The 17,970-nt window shown below is 38.8% G+C and overlaps 1 protein-coding gene across 3 annotated transcripts in view; it reads left to right on the forward strand.

Annotated features, from left to right (window-relative positions):
- Positions 1-16,657, forward strand: part of ACVR1 (activin A receptor type 1) — a 69,410-nt gene extending 52,753 nt beyond the window's left edge. For all 3 annotated transcript variants that reach the window (XM_036884161.2, XM_036884162.2, XM_057505561.1), the window contains 2 exons: positions 14,499-14,629; positions 15,445-16,657. In XM_036884161.2, the coding sequence (XP_036740056.1) occupies positions 14,499-14,629; positions 15,445-15,579 (266 nt within the window). In that variant the 3' untranslated portion in view covers positions 15,580-16,657. The remainder of the gene's footprint in view (positions 1-14,498; positions 14,630-15,444) is intronic.
- Positions 16,658-17,970: the final 1,313 nt, after the last annotated feature.

The following is a 17,970-nucleotide window of genomic DNA, read 5'->3' on the forward strand; positions in this document are numbered from 1 at the left end:
ATTTCTGGAAGAGACTAGGTATTCCTTGGCTTTTTTTTTGGATTAGGCCACGTTTCCTTCCTTCCTTCCTCCTCTTCCTATTGTGCTTTGTCTTCCCTCCCTGTTCTCCCTCCTTCTTTGCTCTTCTCACAAGTAAGGCTTAAGGTGAAGGAACACTCAGGTAAATCCGAGGGTGACGTGTGCTATTTTAGATATTTTTACTTCTTACGTTTGGATTATTGAGATAAGGCTTGGACTGTACATTCGGAATTCACTCCTGTGTAAGAAGCAAGCGTGCCTTTTGAATTAGTGGAGTTTAAAAGCAGGAAGGCCTGAGTAGATGGATAATGATGGTCTTCTTATAAATAAGTTTTATGAAATGGTATGGCTTCAGCACTTTGGGAAGCCTATGTCAATCATTTTTAACTTGTGTTCCCAATATTAAACTCTTACTTTTGTCTTTTATATATGCTAATCAGCCACACATACATTGTTGGACTAAGTACATTGTATTCTGAAAGCACTAAGCTTACTCTTTCAAGTTGCATATGCGCATCTACCCCCTAAAGTGGTTCTTAAAGCAGAATCTCTTGAGGCAACGAAATCATCCTCTTCATATCTTCACAACTGGAAGTCTTATTTCAGACCCAGGATGTGTCTGAAGTTGTTCCAGGAAAACATAAGGAAATGCCATATAATTCGTTTAATTGTCATTTTCAGATGGATTACCTTTCCGGGACCCATTACTTTCCGGGAGTCCTGGATTCGAGGTATTAAACAATGCACAAAGTCTCTAACATCTGTGCTCCATCTCTCCTTATATTTTCATGTAAGGATTGAGATTCTTGGAGCAATCATGATTTTCATGAATAACATAGCCAGAGATTAGGAGGTTCTATGGGGGAGTGGAAGCAAGGTAATTTAATGTGCAGTAATTAAAATTGGCATGCTGTCACGGGAGCCTTCTTTTCTTCCCTAACAGCAGTGTGTGCTTTTAACAAACTCTAAGGGCATCAGGGCCTTTGTTTCAGATTAAACATAAATATACATGCATTGAAACCTGACAGTTCCTTTAAATTACTTTTTTTTCTTTAATGGAGTCAAGAACATTTTGTTGGTAATTGTTTCTCTGTCGTTGGGAGCTGCTGACTTGCATGTGGTGCCATTCAAGCGCCTTGTGAATTGTTTTGCTGATTTATAAAGTTCTGAACTTTGCCCAAAATTGTGCATTGACTTTGTTTCCCCTTCTCCTCAGTCATCCTCAAACACTGAGGACCTGAATAATCCAATTCTAATTAGTTACGATTTAGAGAGGGAGAGGTGTAGCAATGAGCCGTGTGCTGGGGAGCTTGCGCCATGTGAGGAGGAAGCTAACGTTCGGAGGCCAGGACGGTAGCCATTGGAGGTGGGGGGTTTGTGCTGGCACAGCACCGAACAAGCCTGCGCGATGAACGCCGAACTTGGCACGAACTTGAGGTTCGGGCTCTGTAAGAGCTCATGTTGCAAAGGCATTCCCTGTGTCACAGGCATAAAGCCAAGTGGCTTTTAAAGATTGGCTGTGATTAAGAGGAGTCAATTTGAAACTAGAATCATCAACTTAAAATTTAGCTCAACAACTGGTAGTTTGCTGATGTATGCTGTTTAACATTATTTTGGGGAAAAAAAAATCTTGAAGGGTAGAGAACGAGAGAATGTTTTGGTTGTTTTTTGACTTATCGATGGCCCCCTTACATCATCTAGATTGTTCTCTAGTTCTTGTGGGTTGAGCTTCTGTTCTGTGCTGTGGTTTGATCTTCAGGGGGAGGCAAGGGTAATACCATGTCTCATTTTAAATCAGTTACTATCCCTGGGTAGTGACTAATTTGATATTTTCCCCTCCCCTTCCTATAATCCCCCTTCTCCATGAATATTCATGTACCCACATATCCACACACAGAGAAATCAGTTTATCTAAACTTGAACACATTCAATGCTACTTGAAGACTATTTATTAATAATTTAGTCATCACTACTCCAAAACAGAAAAAGGAGAAATTTTGCTTTTATATTCCAACATTTGTGTTTCTTTCTACTTCTCCATGCACCCATATATGTATATTTTTTTACTTAATTGTGATCATAGTAGAGATATAGTTTTGTGTCTTTTTTCCACTTACATTTTTTAATGTTAATCTGTATTTTATGTGGTTATGTGATATTTTATTAACCATTTCCATATTTTAGACACCCTGTCTCTTCATGTGGGGCCTATAGTAGCCATCTTCGTTCATAGAACCTTTTTACCTGAGGAATCAATTCTTAATCTGAAAAAAAGTAGACCTAATAGGTCAAAGAGTATGGATGTTTTTATGGTCTGACACATATTGCCAAATTGCTTTTCATAAGAGTTGTACTAATTTACAATATTTTGCTCACCCTAGGGTGTGATGTACCTGTTTCACTTTCTTCCCAGCTTTGGGGACTGTCATTAAAAGAATATATAGTTTTGAAATTATTGCATATAAAATGTACCTCATTTAAATATATGAATATCTTAGGAAGGTCATTATAATTATGTGTCCTTCGAGTTTGAGCCCATTATAAAAATTGATGACCATAGTTTTCTGGAGCAGTGTGATCCTCAAGTGAACCAGGAGTATAAAAATATGATGCATTTTGTATTTTCATGAGAATTTTACATTGATTTGCTACTAATAACAAACTTCATGCTGTTTCTGTACAGTAAATGAGGGATAAGTCCATTTTCACAGCTCAGAATGTCTCAGTAGTGTCTTTTGGAATTTACTTTCCATGTTTAGTTTGACACAGAACTTGGAATTAGTAGGAGGGAAAATGGTTTTCTCACCTTTCCTATGTGAATTTCCTGGAGAAATTTAAGGCAGGGTTTTGCTTAAATCACTAGCTCTTAAACTGGAATGTGCATCAGAGTCAGAGCAACACAGTGGTGGGCCCACCTCCATGGTCTCCGATTTGGTAGGTCCAGGGCTGGGCTGAGAGGCTCATTTCCTGACAGGGTCCTAGGTCGTGGCGATGCGGTGGGCCAAGGCTTGTACTGTGGAGATCTGGTGTTGAATTGGAGTCTGTTACAGTAGGTTCACGCATGCCAGGAGACAGAGACGGCCTCCAGGGTGCTGACAGAGCCTGTCCGAGCAGGTAGTCCATGATTTGTGTTCTGATGCTATAGGTGAAACTCGCTGTCTCTTTCAAGTTTAAGAGGAGTTCATTTCTCCTTTAAAAGTCTTGTAGCTAAGCATTAGCCTTGCTTTCCCCATGTTTCTGTTTTCTCTGGCAGGATTTATCTTTTCCTCCTTTTATAGTTCTGCAGACTCATTTTTTTCCTGGTCCCTTGAGGGCAGTGTGGTGTGAAGACAGAACTTTACACAGGGATTCTGTTGAACACGAGCTCAGCATGGCCTGTGCACTTGTGCGGTGGAGCTTTGGTCTGATCAGGAACCTTTAACTGCACCTTCCAGGCATCTGTAGCATATACTCCTTCTTGAGTGTAGAAGTCCTTTCTCTGGATCCTCAACCTTCAGTGAATCCCATATGCAGAAATTCCACAGTTGTGTTGCTCCAATACTGTGGTCATCTGCTTATAGATTTAAAAGCTAAATTATGTTCAACTCTCCCACCTTGGCATGTCTTTGACTGTAGCATCATCTGAACAGCTTGGGCCCGTTACCTTCAGGGGCTCACGGTCTACTGTAGATTTTATAGTTGTCATTTATGTGACACGTGTACTTCACTGTCATCAATAGTCCAGTTAATCTTAGACATACCCAGAGAAAATGTGGTGCCAAGATTCTCCTCGGAATATACACTGGGATTTTTGAAAAGGCAACATACGCCGATTGTACAGGCAAACACATTTAGAAGGAAGGAGAGAGATGGTCCTTTATAATGTTTGATTGCTACACACCTTCTTGTGATGTTGTTTTTGGGCTTTGCTCCCCTCCAGGCCAGAGCACTGCATGTAGGAGCCTGTGTGCATGTAGGGTGCTTCTCCAGAGCTGCTGGAGGCAGGGGAACCAAATCTAGAACATTCCAGACTCTGAAATCCTACTCTCTGACTTGATCACTTACATTAGTTGTATCATGAAAAAAATATTAATAGTATTCACTGCAAAGAGTTCGGATGGTTAAATGTGATCCTGTGTGTAGGGCACCAGGTGTGTATCTGGCACGGAATAAATGTTCCGTAACAGCCACGGGATCACAGTTCCACTGGCAGTGAATGATGATGTGCAGGCAGGTCTCAGTGGCTCTTCCCCACGTCCCTGTATGCTCACCCTTCATTCACTCTGATACTGCATCTGTGCTGCTCTTCACTTTATGTTTCATAGAAAAATCCTGGCTGGCCAAGGTGCATCTCTTATGGGGTGGGGACTAGGAAATACTTGTTAGAGTAATACTTGGCACCCATACTTGGGAAAACCTCTTTGAATTAATCCTTGGGCTTGCCAGGGAACTGCGTGTGCTTCTGTTCTAAGCACAATGGGCTCTAGGATGGAAACCGTGGTGACTCTTAATTTTCTTAATATAGACCATGTTTCACAATTTTATTTCACTATTCTAGTATGTGTTAAGGTTTGAACAAAGGGAAGAATCATCATACTTGGGAAATTTTTTTTCATATTAATAAGAGTAATTTCTTTCAGGGTTTTGCTCTGTTTTGTTTGGGTTTTTTTGAGCTTATAGCCCGGCTGGGGGCAGGAATATGGAGGTAGAGTGGGAAGGATGGATTTCTTTTCCCCCACTGATTCCTGGAATTTCATGTCCCGGATTTAGAGATCAAGCCCAGAGGAGGGCAGTCAGCTGACGTCATGACAAAATGTCCTGAAGCCTGCAGAACTTTTTTGGGGTGCTGCTTGCTATTTAGTGGCTCTTATTCCTTGACACACCCTGGAGAGAGCACTCCATCAAGACAAGTGTCTTACATCCTGCCACAGCCCCACCATTCGGTGATTGACACAGTGTTCTCATGAGCCCTCCTGTGGAGCATCTCTCTCTGGTTTCGGCTTCGGCAGGATGCGGGATGCAAGGCATCTTGTTCAGAGCTTCCCTCCGAGCTTGGCTCTGCATCTCTCCAGGCCTTCTGTCCTCTCTGGCAACTAATACGAATAAATATTCTTAGTGGGGTCTGGCCACACAGTAATCTATAAACCACTTACTTTTACTACACTACATCGATGAGAATCCCAATAATAGACATTACTTTTTTACTTCTAACACTGGTATCTGAGAACACAGCCTTGACTTTGGTGTTCATGCTTCCATAGACCCAGGAATTGCAGTGGGGTGGGTGGGTGAGGACATAGCTGACGAGGTACATGCGCCCTCCACCCAGCAGGGACAGAGTCTGTGCTGCAGCCTGTTCCTGCTTCAGGAAGGAGAGCTTGCCCAGGGGTACAGCAGGCCCTCCCAGCCAGTGTGCTTGGCTGGGTTACAAGAATGCCCAAAGGCCCCTGCTGATTCTCTTAGCCCTTGGCAGTGAGGCAGGGTCTATGGACACCAGAACTCCCTGGGCAGTTGGCACCTCTGCCACAACCAGCCTCGTCCATTTATGCATTAGTCATTTTTGATATGGGCCATAGCATAAAAGTTTTAAAGTCCTGTGAGGAATGTTAAGCAAAGTAGCACAAATCTTGGATATACCTTTTTGAATCCTGCCTTACCAGGAAGAATGCCTGTCTGTAAACTCTGTGTTTCCCTGGATTCATTCATACACACACTACCTTTGTGATTTTTTTCCATATTCAAATGCTACTTGTACTTATCTTTTTCTTTAACTTTTTTTTCTCTTTCAAACTTAGTTTTGTTTTAAAAGGATATTAATATCATTTCCTGGAAATGGGAAATTCAGTATACATGGCACAAAATGGAAGGTAACTATAAAAATAAATATGCAGTTAATAAGATGAAGATAATCACATTTTCTCACGGATGTCACCCAAATGCCACTCTTGAAGGAAACATTATATTAACTTATTGTCCACTCAAAAGCCAAATATGAGCCATTCTAATTCTTGCTGAAATGGCTTTAGATGTAATGTTCTAATCTCTGAAGTATTTCTGAATTTCTGTAGGAGTTAGTGTTGACAGTACGTCTCTGCATGGATGTAGATGCCAGGACTCTGTCCCCTCACCTGTTACCTGGATATTGGATGCAGCTACCCGAGTTGGAGGACAGTGAGGAGGGACAGTATAATGTGAAGTGAGCCCACGGTGGCATGAGATCAGTGCAGAGAGAAGCCTGTTTCATTATGTCACAGTTGACTTGCTGGGAAGAATTCTAGAATGTAAACAGGGAATTGGATGCTAGTTTAGCTTTGCCATTCATTACCTCTGAACTTGGAGAAGTTTTCCTGTGTGGTCATGAGTTTCTATTGCAGGAAAGAAAGGAGTGTGATCTGCATGCTTCCAATATCCCAAGGATGGCTCTTCACCTCACCTTCAGACTATTCAAAGTATAGCCAGGTTCACAGCCCCTTATCTGCAATTGAGAAATCCCCAAAGCTTTGAAACCTGAAAAGTTTTTTGTGACTTATTTGGCAGACCACCTGAGCTGACATTTACCTGAATTGACATGAGGCTACTTAGAGCCTTTATTTATCCACTGTAGCCTGACTGTTCATATATTTCACTGCAGGAATCTGTTTGGTTGTGAGCGATTGCTCAGATTCTGCTAGGGTGTTACTGAAAATATGGTGTGTGCCTCTTTATTACCTTTGGAAAGTATAATTGTGCAAACAAGTCTAACCTCAAGGGTTTTGGAAAATGGATTATGGACATATGATCAACATCCCCTCAATTAATATGATTTCATGTCTATAACATGCTAGCTATTCTATTACACTCTAGGAAGCAGTAGAGCAAAAACACAAAAGAAATATCCAATTTAAAGTTGCTCACATTTTAAAGAGATGAGTCATTCAATGAATGGATCAGGCCAGTATGGTTGAGGTGTACAGGGAGGGTAGTGGACTTTGTCCAGCGGCCTGGAGTTGTGGCAGCAGGGTGGGCTGTCTTCTCAGAAGATAGAAACGTGACCTGTGTCCCACCTGAGATGAATGGGAGCTAGTCAGGTGGAGAAGCCTGAGCAGATGTGCAGGTGGGGATGAGAAATAAGATGGGACGGTGATGGCAGTGGGCGGCCCTGCTGATGGCACTGCAGGTGACCAGTGTGGCTGACGCCCGGGCGTGTGGCGGAGGACGGGAGTGGGAAGGGGCGCGGTCTTGTGGGCAGCAGTGATCGGCGGAGCGCATGTAGAGGAGGGACATGACGGCTCTTCCCTCCGTTTTTCTACAGATCTTGCTGGAGGCAGTGGGATATGGTGGGGGGCTAGCAGGGGAGGACCGAAGCGGAGAGGCTTGTAGGTCCCGGAGGCAGTTCTCAAGGAGGGGAGAAGACGAACCCCCTGGTCCCAGGCATGGGTGAGCAGGCTCGCGAGGAAGGCCTTGTGTCCGACACTTGCATTTCAGAAAGACCACTCTGGCATTTCCTGCTTTTTTGACGTATATCTAGGGCCTTCTTGTCTATCCACACATCAGCTTTGGGATCCATACTTTAAAGGTGTTAGAACTAAAGTGTGGCAATCGAGGGCTTTCCTCGGAGCCAGGAAGCAAATTAATCGTAGGGATATTGGTTAGTAAAGATGCACTTGCCCCAGGGAAAACTTTCAAATAGACATATACCCCGGAGAAAACACTTGCTGAGAGTCATGGGGGAGGAGGTTATGAAGAATTTCTCTGAGTTCTTTCTCATGGCCTTTTGAGTCACACCCGCTGCCTCATGTGGAAAAGCAAGGCCTGGCTCAGTTTGTTCTTCCTTGACCACTGGTTAAGTGCTCTTTCCTCTGCATTTCTGTGTCCTTTGCCCCACTCATTTGGCACTTGAAGTACTTGGCATTTTTAGTTACTTTTCCCGATTACATGCTGTCCTCTTTCTGGGCTCAAGATTTGCAGCCATTCATTGGGTGCTGTTGGAAAAGGACTTAAGAGTTCACTTGTCTGCCTGTCTCCCCAGCTTGGTTGCCACTTGCTGGCAGAAATGAGAAACAATTGTAAGTAGCTTCCTACCTTGACACTGCAAGTCTTTTTACAGTCTGTCTTCACCTCCCATTCTCCCCACCAGCAAGCGCACCAGATTTCAGCCACAGGGAACAGCCTTCCATCTCTCCTGCATCTCAGGATTGTTTATAACAGGGACTTTGCCCCTGCTCCCCACCCCTGTTCTCCCCAGCCCACTCTCCCCACCTGGAATGTCCCCTCTCCTTGGTGTATTCTCATCCCCACGCTCTTCTCTGGTTTGCAAACTCCTTATCTTTCTATGTCTTCTCAAGCCCCGACACCCAGTTGATCTGGTACTTTGAAGACCAAACAGATGCTTTCTTTTCTGCAACCTGCTGAGTACCACGTTCCCCACCCCTTCTCCCCACTCCTACCTGTAACGCTGGTTGTATTTTTCCACATCTTCCTTTCCCCTTATTCTGTTCTTCATCACCAGCATGACCTCTGTTCCTTGTTTGTGTCCCCAGTGCCAAGCAAAACCTCTGAAACACAGTATTTAAGGGATCAACATGGTTACTGAGATAACTTAGGAACTAACAAGTAAAAATATAGGGAATTTCTAATCTGTCTTTGCCTTTTGAGATACAAAGTAAGTAGTGGGGCATAACATTTTTGAAGTTCTTTTTAACAAGACATCCATTATCAAAGGAAAAAAGAGAAGGCTTGTGCTCCTCTTCCACTAGATTCTGAGTTCATTGGCAAGTAAGAGCATGTTTTACACTTTTATCATCCTCAATATTTAATATGCTGTTCTGCACATAGTAGGTACATAATATACTATATATTGATTGAAATAATTGCGTTCTTTGACCAGAGGGAGTTCACGTGACTGCTAGAGTTTAATCCTTGGTTTATTTTGTTCTGGACAAACATGACCAGAGTCAGATGGAAACAATTGATAACTGGAGAAACAGAGGCTGTACTTAAGTCCCAGGCATAAACAATGAAATGATTTTTCATTATAATTTGATTTCTTTTGTTAAAATATGGGACGTTTAACGAGATTAAAATACAGGAAATATAGACACAAAGGAAAACTTCAGCTTTGTATAATGACATTTGTTTTTGCTATCACTAGATCCTAAGTTTTAAAAATCCATCCATGCTTTTGTCTTTTTCATTTATACAAAAAAAAGTATATCGCCTTCATCGGTTTCTCTCCACCCTGCCCAACTGTAGTAACCACCAGTTTGTTCTCTATATTTTTTAGTTCTATTTCTGTTTTGTTTGTTTCTTCATTTAGTTATTTAGATTCCATATATGTCAAATCATATAGTATTTGTCTTTCTCTGACTTACTTCATTTAGAATAGTACCCTCTAGGTCCTTCCATATTGTCAAAAATGGCAAGATTTCATGCTCGTTTATAGCTGAGCAATATTCTGTTATAGTGTACTCACACACCACATATCCCACACGTTCTTTACTCATTCATCTTATTGACGAACACTTAGGTTGCTTCCATATATTGGCTATTATAAATAATGATGCAATAAACGTAGGGGTGCATATATCTTTTCAAATTAGTGTTTTTGTTTTCTTTGTATCATTACCCAGAATCTAATTACTGCATCATATGATATTTATATTTTTGATATTTTGAGGAACATCAATACTGTTTCCATAGTATCTGCCCCAGTTTACATTTCCACCAGTAGTTCATGGAGATTCCGTTTCTCCACATCCTTGCCCATGCTTGTTATTTCTTGTCTTGTTGATACTAGCCATTCTGACTGGTGTGAGGTGATATCTCATTGTTTTTGGTTCCCATTTCCCTGATGATTAGTGATATTGAGCATCTTTTCACGTGTCTGTTGACTACCTGTATATCTTTGGGAAAATGTCTGTTCAGGTCCTTTCCCACTTTTAATTGGTTTTTTCAGGGTTTTTGGTATTGAGTTATTTGAGTTCTTTATATATTTTAGGTATTAATCCATATTAGATATAGCATTTACAAATATATTCTCCCATTCATAAGGTTGCTGTGTTGTTGATGGTTTCCTTCACTGTGTGGATGCTTTTTAGAGTGAATGTAATCCCACTTGTTTATTTTTTATTTTATTTTCCTAGCCTCAGGAGATGTATTCAGAAAAACAATTGCTAAGGCCAGTGCCCAAAAGTTTATTGCTTATGTTTTCTCTTAGGAGTTTCATGGTTTCAAGTCTTATATTTAGGTCTTCAATCTGTTTCAAGTTTTCTTTTGTGTATGCTGTACAAAAGTGATCTCATTTCATTCTTTTCCATGTAGCTGGCCAGTTTTCTCAGAACTATTTACTGAAGAGACTGTTCTTTCCCTGTTGTGTATTCTTTCCTCCTTTGTCATTAATTGACTGTGGGTTTATTTCTGGGCTCTCTATGCTGTTCTTTTGATCCATGTGTCTATTGTTGTACCAGCACCAAACTATTTTGGTTACTATATAGCTTTGTAGTATAGTTTAAAATCAGGGCATGTGATAACTCCAGCTTTTTTCTTCCTTCTCAAGATTACTTTAGTTATTTAGGGCCTATTGTGATTCCATAGAAATTTCAGAGTTCTTTGTTCTAGTTCTGTAAAAAAAATGCTGTTGGTATTGCTAAAGATTGCATTAAATCTGTAGAGCATTTGGGGTAATATGGCCATTTTTACAGTATTGATTCTTCCTATCCATCAGCATGGAATATCTTTACATTTATTTGAGTTACGTTCAAGTTCATTCATCGATGTCTTACTGTTTTCAGAGTACAGGTCTTTCACTTCTCTGGTATTTTATCCCTAGGTATTTTATTCTTTTTGATGTAGTCATAAATGGGATTTTCTTAATTTCTCTTTCTGGTAGTTCATTTTTAGTGTACAGAAATGCAACATATTTATGTATATTGATTTTGCATCCTGCAACTTTACTGAACTCATTTAGTTCTAATAGTTTTTTGGTGGCATCTTTAGGGTTTTTATATATAACATCATGTCATCTACAAATAGTGAAAGTTTTACTTCTTCCTTACCAATTTGCCTCTTATTTCTTTTTCTTATCTGACTACTGTGCCCAGAACTTCCAATACTATGTTGAATAAAACTGATGAGAGTGAAAATCCTTCTCTTCTTCCTATTCTTAGGGGAAAAGCTTTCAACTTTTACCACTGAGTATAATGTTAGCTATGGGTTCCCATAGATGGCCTTTACATTGAGGTATATTCCCTCTGTACCCACTCTATTGCCAGTTTTATCATGAATGGATGTTGACTTTTGTCAGATGCTTTTTCTGCATATATTGATCATATGTCTTTCACCCTTTCGTTAATGTGGTATATCATATTGACTGATTGTGGATATTGAACTATCCTTGCATCCCTTGGAATAAACTTGGTTGTGGTGAATGATCCTTTTAATGTATTTGTGAATTGGCTTGCCAATATTTTGTTGAGGATTTTTGCATCTATGTTCATCAGGATATTGCTGTGTAATTTCCTTTTCTTGTAGTGTCTGTCTGATTTTCATATCAGGGTAATGCTGGCTTCATAGAATGAATTTGAAAGCATTCTTCCCTCTTGAGTTTTTTGGAATAGTTTGAGAAGGATAGATATCAGCTCTTCTATAAGTGTTTGGTAGAATTTACCTGTGAAGATATCTGCCCTTGGACATCTGTTTCTTGGGAGCTTTTCGAGTACTGACTCAATTTTGTTACTAATAATCAGTTTGTTCAGATGTTCTATTTCTTCCTGGTTCAATCTTAGAAGATTGTATGTTTCTAGGAATTTATCCATGTTTCCTAGGCTGTTCAATTTGTTGACATATAATTTGTTGCAGTAATTTCTTATAATCCTTTGTATTTCTATGGTGTTGTTTGTAACTTCTTGTTCTGATTTTATTTGATTTTTTTTTCTTTGGTGAAGTCTGGCTAAAGGTTGATCATTTTTCAAAGAAGTTTATCTTTTTGAAGACCCAACTTTTAGTTTCATCAATCTTTTGTATTTTTTTCTTTTTGGTTTTTATTTCATTTATTTCCATTCTGATCTTTATTATTTCCTTCCTTCTTTTTACTAACTTTGGGCTTTGCTTGGTCTTTTTCTGGTTCCTTTGAATGAAAGGTTAGATTGAGCTTTTTCTTTATTGAAAGGCTTTCTTTTTAGAACTTTAGAAGCTTTTTCAGTGTCTCAAAGGTTTTGAACTACTGTATTTCTATTTTCATTAGATTTCAGGTATTTTTTGAATTCCATTTTGATTTCTTCATTGACTTGTTGGTGGTTTTGTAGTGTGTTGTTTAGCCTCCATGCATTTTTGGTTTTTCCAGTCTTTTTTTCTTGTAATTGATTTCCAGTCTCATACTGTTATAGTTGGAAGAGATGCTTGATATTATTTCCATCCTCTTAAATGTATTGAGCCTTGTTTTATAACCTAACATGTGACACATCCTGAAGAATGTTCCATGTGGACTTGAAAAGAATGTGTATTCTGCTGGTTTGGGATAGAACGTTCTGTGTTTCTGTGTATATCTAAGTCTGTCTGTCTTATGTGTCATTCAAAGTCATTGATTCCTTATTGGTTTTCTGTCTGGGTGAACTACTCATTGATATAAGTGAGATGTTAAAGTTCCCTACTAGCATTGTTTTACTGTCAATTTCTCTTACGTTAATATTTTCTTTATTCATTTATATGCTCCTTTGTTGGATACAAAGAAATTTACAATTGTTATACCATCTTGGATTAATCCCTTTATCATTAAGTAATGCTCTTTGTTTTGTTACATTTTTTTTACAGTCTATTTTGTTTAAGTATTGCTACTCCAGTTTTTTTTTTTTAATTCCATTTGCAAAGAATATTTTTTTCATTGCTTTACTTTTACTCTGTGTCTTTAGGTCTGAATTGAGTCTCCTGTATACAGCATACATAGGTCTTGCTTTATGTATCTAGCTACCTTATGTCTTTTGATTGGAGCATTTAGTCCATTTACTTTTAAAGTAATTGTTGATAGGTATGTGCTCATTTCCATTTTGTCAATTGTTTTCTGATTGCTTTTATAGTTTTTCTCTCTTCCTTTTTCTCTTGCTCTCCTCCTTGTGATTGATGGCTTTCTTTAGTATTATGCTTGGATTTATTTTTCTTTATTTTTCATGTATCTATTACAGATTTCAAGTAGTGGGTACCACAAGGCTCATATATAACATTCTAAGTATATAGCAATCTATATTAGGCTGATGGTCACTTAAGTTTGAATACATTTTAAAACACTACTTTTTTGCTCCATCTCCTCATATTATGTCATATTTTACATCTAAAAGGTTTGCATTTATATGGTATTTGTGAGAATGGATTCTCACAGTTAAGTAATTTATTATCTTTGATAAATGAAAAGGGGTTTGAAGCTTTCTGGGTGGCTTCTGGAAATAGAAACAATTATAATTTTCCTCGCAGCTTCCTCTTGTCTTCCCCACCAACCTGTCAGGCATTATGGAATTGAAGAAAGTTACATGGAGGAATTGAAGAGGGTGATAAACCAAGTAATGCACCGTCCTCATTGTTGAAGCCTTTGATGATGGAGGAAAAGCGGATTTTCTTGGTTTCAAGGGGAAGAATCAATTCTCTAATTCCAAATGAGGATGTTGTAAATTTCTTTATTTGTAGAATTACTCTTTTTGAAAAGTAAGGAGTTGATGTACTTTTGTTGGGAAAAAAAAATGGTTCTAAAGGCGTTGGAAACCAGGCCGACGCAGAAGCTGAAATTAGCTGCTTTCCTCCTTGCTTAGGAGAGTCCATCCTTTACAGCCCTTCTTCCGCCTCCTCGTATGACTGTTCTTCTCTACATTTTGTTTTGTGCTTTCAGTCTGGGAGTAAATAATAGAGCCATCAAACAGACAGCTGCACCTGGCAGTTAGACGGTGTTCAGTACACCTAGAAGGAATGAGGAAATGAATACCTCATATTATTCGCAACTTCCAATGGGAGGGATTGTTTTATAATGATTTTCCCCCCTAATCATTTCATAACCAAAAAAGGGGTATTTTGGTGATATTTTTGGACTATTTGTCTCTAGCTCTTGTTTGTGGATAACTTTTCATTTCTTTTTATGGTCTGAAACTGCTAGATTCGGGTATCTTATTTAGATGTCTTATCTCATTTTGATCACCAAAGGGATTTTTGTCCTGCATTTACTGTGCCCTGTGGATTACTATGGAGCTCTTTATATACAGTCTTGGAGCATTTTGTTAATAATTGTAATTAAATGAGAAGTAACATTTTCCTCTAATCATCATTCTTCTTCAGATTTTCTGTAGGGCTTCTATTTATTGTTATCCACTTATTTTAAGACTGACTTACAGGTTTCAGAATCACTTTGAAGTGAGGAAGGTGAACAGTACTTTTTCCTGACACACTGTGACTGATAATAAAAGTTAGTCTGTGACACTCATCAGTAGAACACTGGGGAAACGTCTATTCTTTTGCTGACCCAACACAATTTTCGTCTATGTGTAAAGGTATTGTGGAGGATTACAAGCCACCCTTTTATGATGTGGTTCCCAATGACCCAAGTTTTGAAGATATGAGGAAGGTGGTCTGTGTGGATCAACAGCGGCCAAACATACCCAACAGATGGTTCTCAGACCCGGTAAGAATGCCAGTTTCTTAGTTACAGAACTATCCTCTGCTGTTTTCTTTTTGTTACTCTTGAATTTCCACTGATATATTTCCTGAGTGATCTGTCATGGGTACCTATTGCTTTCTCTCCCTATTTCATGAAGAAAGGTCTTAGACTTAGTGGAATAGGTTAGGAAACGGTCTGTTTTAAAGATCCATATCTAATAGATCTTGCTAATGATGAATGGGAAATCGGAATACTTATAAGAATTTCTATTTCCTAGAAATTCTCTTGGCTAGTTCCAGGAATTGGGAGACTTATTGCTATGCCATTGGTCCTAGGATTGCAGTTTCATGTGTAAAACAAGGGACTGTGAGTGATGCTTTTAACTTCTTTTCCATCCCTGCATATCTGAAATTCCAGTCATAAGCGGTTCAACACTGAAAATCTTCACTGCTGCTCTTAAGTAGTAGTGAATCTAAGACATTGATTAATGATCCTATCTGCAAATTTCAATATTAACTTGGGGTTACTATTACTGCTTTTAGCATCCATAAAACAATCAAGGGGTCCAGCCTGGCCTATGTAATTTACCTGGTAAAAACAGCTGGTAGTATTAGGAGTCCAAAGGAAGAGTTCATGAAACTCAAGAGTAGCTTTTTTATCAGTGGCATTTGAAAATCAAGTCAAAGCCTTAATTATTTGTTTAAAGAAGATGGCAATAACATCACTTTAACTTCACAAGACCTGCAAAATTCTGCAAAAATGGTTAACACATCTTCCCAGCTTCTGGGGCCACGAAAAACCGATTTTCTCACGCTGGTGTTTGTTCTTTCTTTCCTCAGACATTAACTTCTCTGGCCAAGCTGATGAAAGAATGCTGGTATCAGAATCCATCCGCAAGGCTCACAGCTCTGCGCATCAAAAAGACTTTGACCAAAATTGATAATTCCCTAGACAAATTGAAAACTGACTGTTGACACTTTGATGGTGTCAAGGAAGATTTGACATTGTTGTCATTGTCCAGCTGGGACCTAATGCTGGCCTGACTGGTTGTCAGAACAGAATCTGTCTCCCTCCTCAAATGGCTGCTTTGACAAGGCAGACATCCGACCCAGCCATGTGTTGGGGAGACACCAAAACCACCCTAACCTCGCTCAATGACTGTGAACTGGGCATTTCACAAACTGTTCACACTGCAGAGACTAATGTCGGACAGACACTGTTGCAAAGGTAGGGAACTGGAGGAACACAGAGAAATCCTAAAAGAGATCTGGGCATTAAGACAATGGCTTTGCATATCTTTCACAGGTCTCCTAGACACTCCCCACGGGAAACTCAAGGAGGTGGTGAATTTTTAATCAGCAATATTGCCTGTGCTTCTCTTCTTTATTGCACTAGGAATTCTTTGCATTCCTTACTTGCACTGTTACTCTTAATTTTAAAGACCCAACTTGCCAAAATGTTGGCTGCATACTCCACTGGTCTGTCTTTGGATAATAGGAATTCAATTTGGCAAAACAAAATGTAATGTCAGACTTTGCTGCATTTTACACATGTGCTGATGTTTACAATGATGCTGAACATTAGGAATTGTTTATACACAACCTTGCAAATTATTTATTACTTGTGCACTTGGCAGTTTTTACAAAACTGCTTTGTGCATATGTTAAAGCTTATTTTTATGTGGTCTTATGATTTTATTACTGAAATGTTTTTAACACTATACTCTGAAATGGACATTTTCTTTTATTATCAGTTAAATTCACATTTTAAGTGCTTCACATTTGTATGTGTGTAGACTGTAACTTTTTTCAGTTTATGCAGTACGTATTTAGCCATTACCCATGTGACACCACCGAATATATTACTGATTTAGGAGCAAAGATTTCAGTAGAATTTTAGTCCTGAACGCTGTGGGGAAAATGCATTTTCTTCGGAATTATCCATTATGTGCATTTAAACTCTGCCAGAAAAAAATAACTATTTTGTTTTAATCTACTTTTTGTATTTAGTAGTTATTTGTATAAATTAAATAAAATGTTTTCAAGTCAAAAAGTGAATTTTTTTCAGCCTGTAGAAAAGATGTAATATAAAGCATTTTTTTTTAATAGGAACAATAGAAGCACAAAACTAATTTGTAAATTGAATTTGCTTTTGCTGGAAAAAGCAGTCTGTGAAAAGATTCTATGATGTCCTCCAGCTTGAAGTTGTATCAGAAAGTTTTAAGTTTATTTCTTTTTTTTTGGCTATGATTTTATTTTGTTCTTAGTTGTTGCCCAACTTTTGAAATGAGGATTAACAGATACATCTGATTCGTCTTCCCCACAGAGGAGTTGTGAGTACAAATGAGAGGAAGGATGTGAAGCATTTTGTTTAGTATCAGCTCCTGTGTAGTGAACAGCAGTCTGATGCATCTCACCTGGCTAGTTCATGAGAGTCCTTTGTTGTTTTTTCTACTTTTGTTCAATAGGATTGAAAAAATAGGATTTAAAGTAGCCCGAGAAGTGAGTGGCTACTTTATAAATTTAATGAAAATTCTTAAATGTTCACCAGAGGTAAATTAATAGCATCATTAGGATGTATTGACTTAGAGAATATATATTAAATCATAAGGTTTTCCAAAAAAAATTGTGGTACAATATGCATAAAAATGGTACAGATGGTAAATTCTGTTCAGTCTTATGTTATTAAGTATGTTCATATTGTTGTGCGGCCATCTCCACCATCCATCCACAGACCTCTTCCTCTTATGAAACCGAAGCTCTGCTTATCAAACAATAACTTCTCATTCCTCACACCCCCGTTACCTGACAACCACTATTCTACAAGTTTGATTATTCTAAGTACCGCATATGAGTGGAACCATACAGTATTTATCATTTTGTGCAACTGGCTTATTTCATTTAGCCTAATGTCCTCAAGGCTCATCTTTGTTATAACATGTATCAGAACTTCTTTCTTTTTATGGCTGATACTCCATTGTATGTATATATAGTTTGTTTATCCACTCACCTGTTGATACTTGGGTTGCTTCAATCTTCTGGCTATTGTGAATAATGCCGCCACGGACATGGGTGTATAAACATTTCTTCAAGTCCTTGCTTTCAGTTCTTTTGGCTAAATACCCTAAAACGGATGGAGTCACATTTAATTTTTATTGAAGTATTATTTACATATATAAAAGCATTCCTATATAAAAGTATGCAGCTTGAGGCCTATTTATAAATGTTTATAAATTGTTTGCACCATGGAAACAGCACCTAGATCATGAAGCAAAACACCGACTTCTCCAGAGTGACGTCAATGTGATGGTGGCATGAGTTGTTGCTTTTTTCTCTACCCTTTGATGTACTAGTTGGACCCCCATA

Source organism: Manis pentadactyla, chromosome 8, assembly GCF_030020395.1.
Source record: "Manis pentadactyla isolate mManPen7 chromosome 8, mManPen7.hap1, whole genome shotgun sequence".
NCBI lineage: Eukaryota > Metazoa > Chordata > Mammalia > Pholidota > Manidae > Manis > Manis pentadactyla.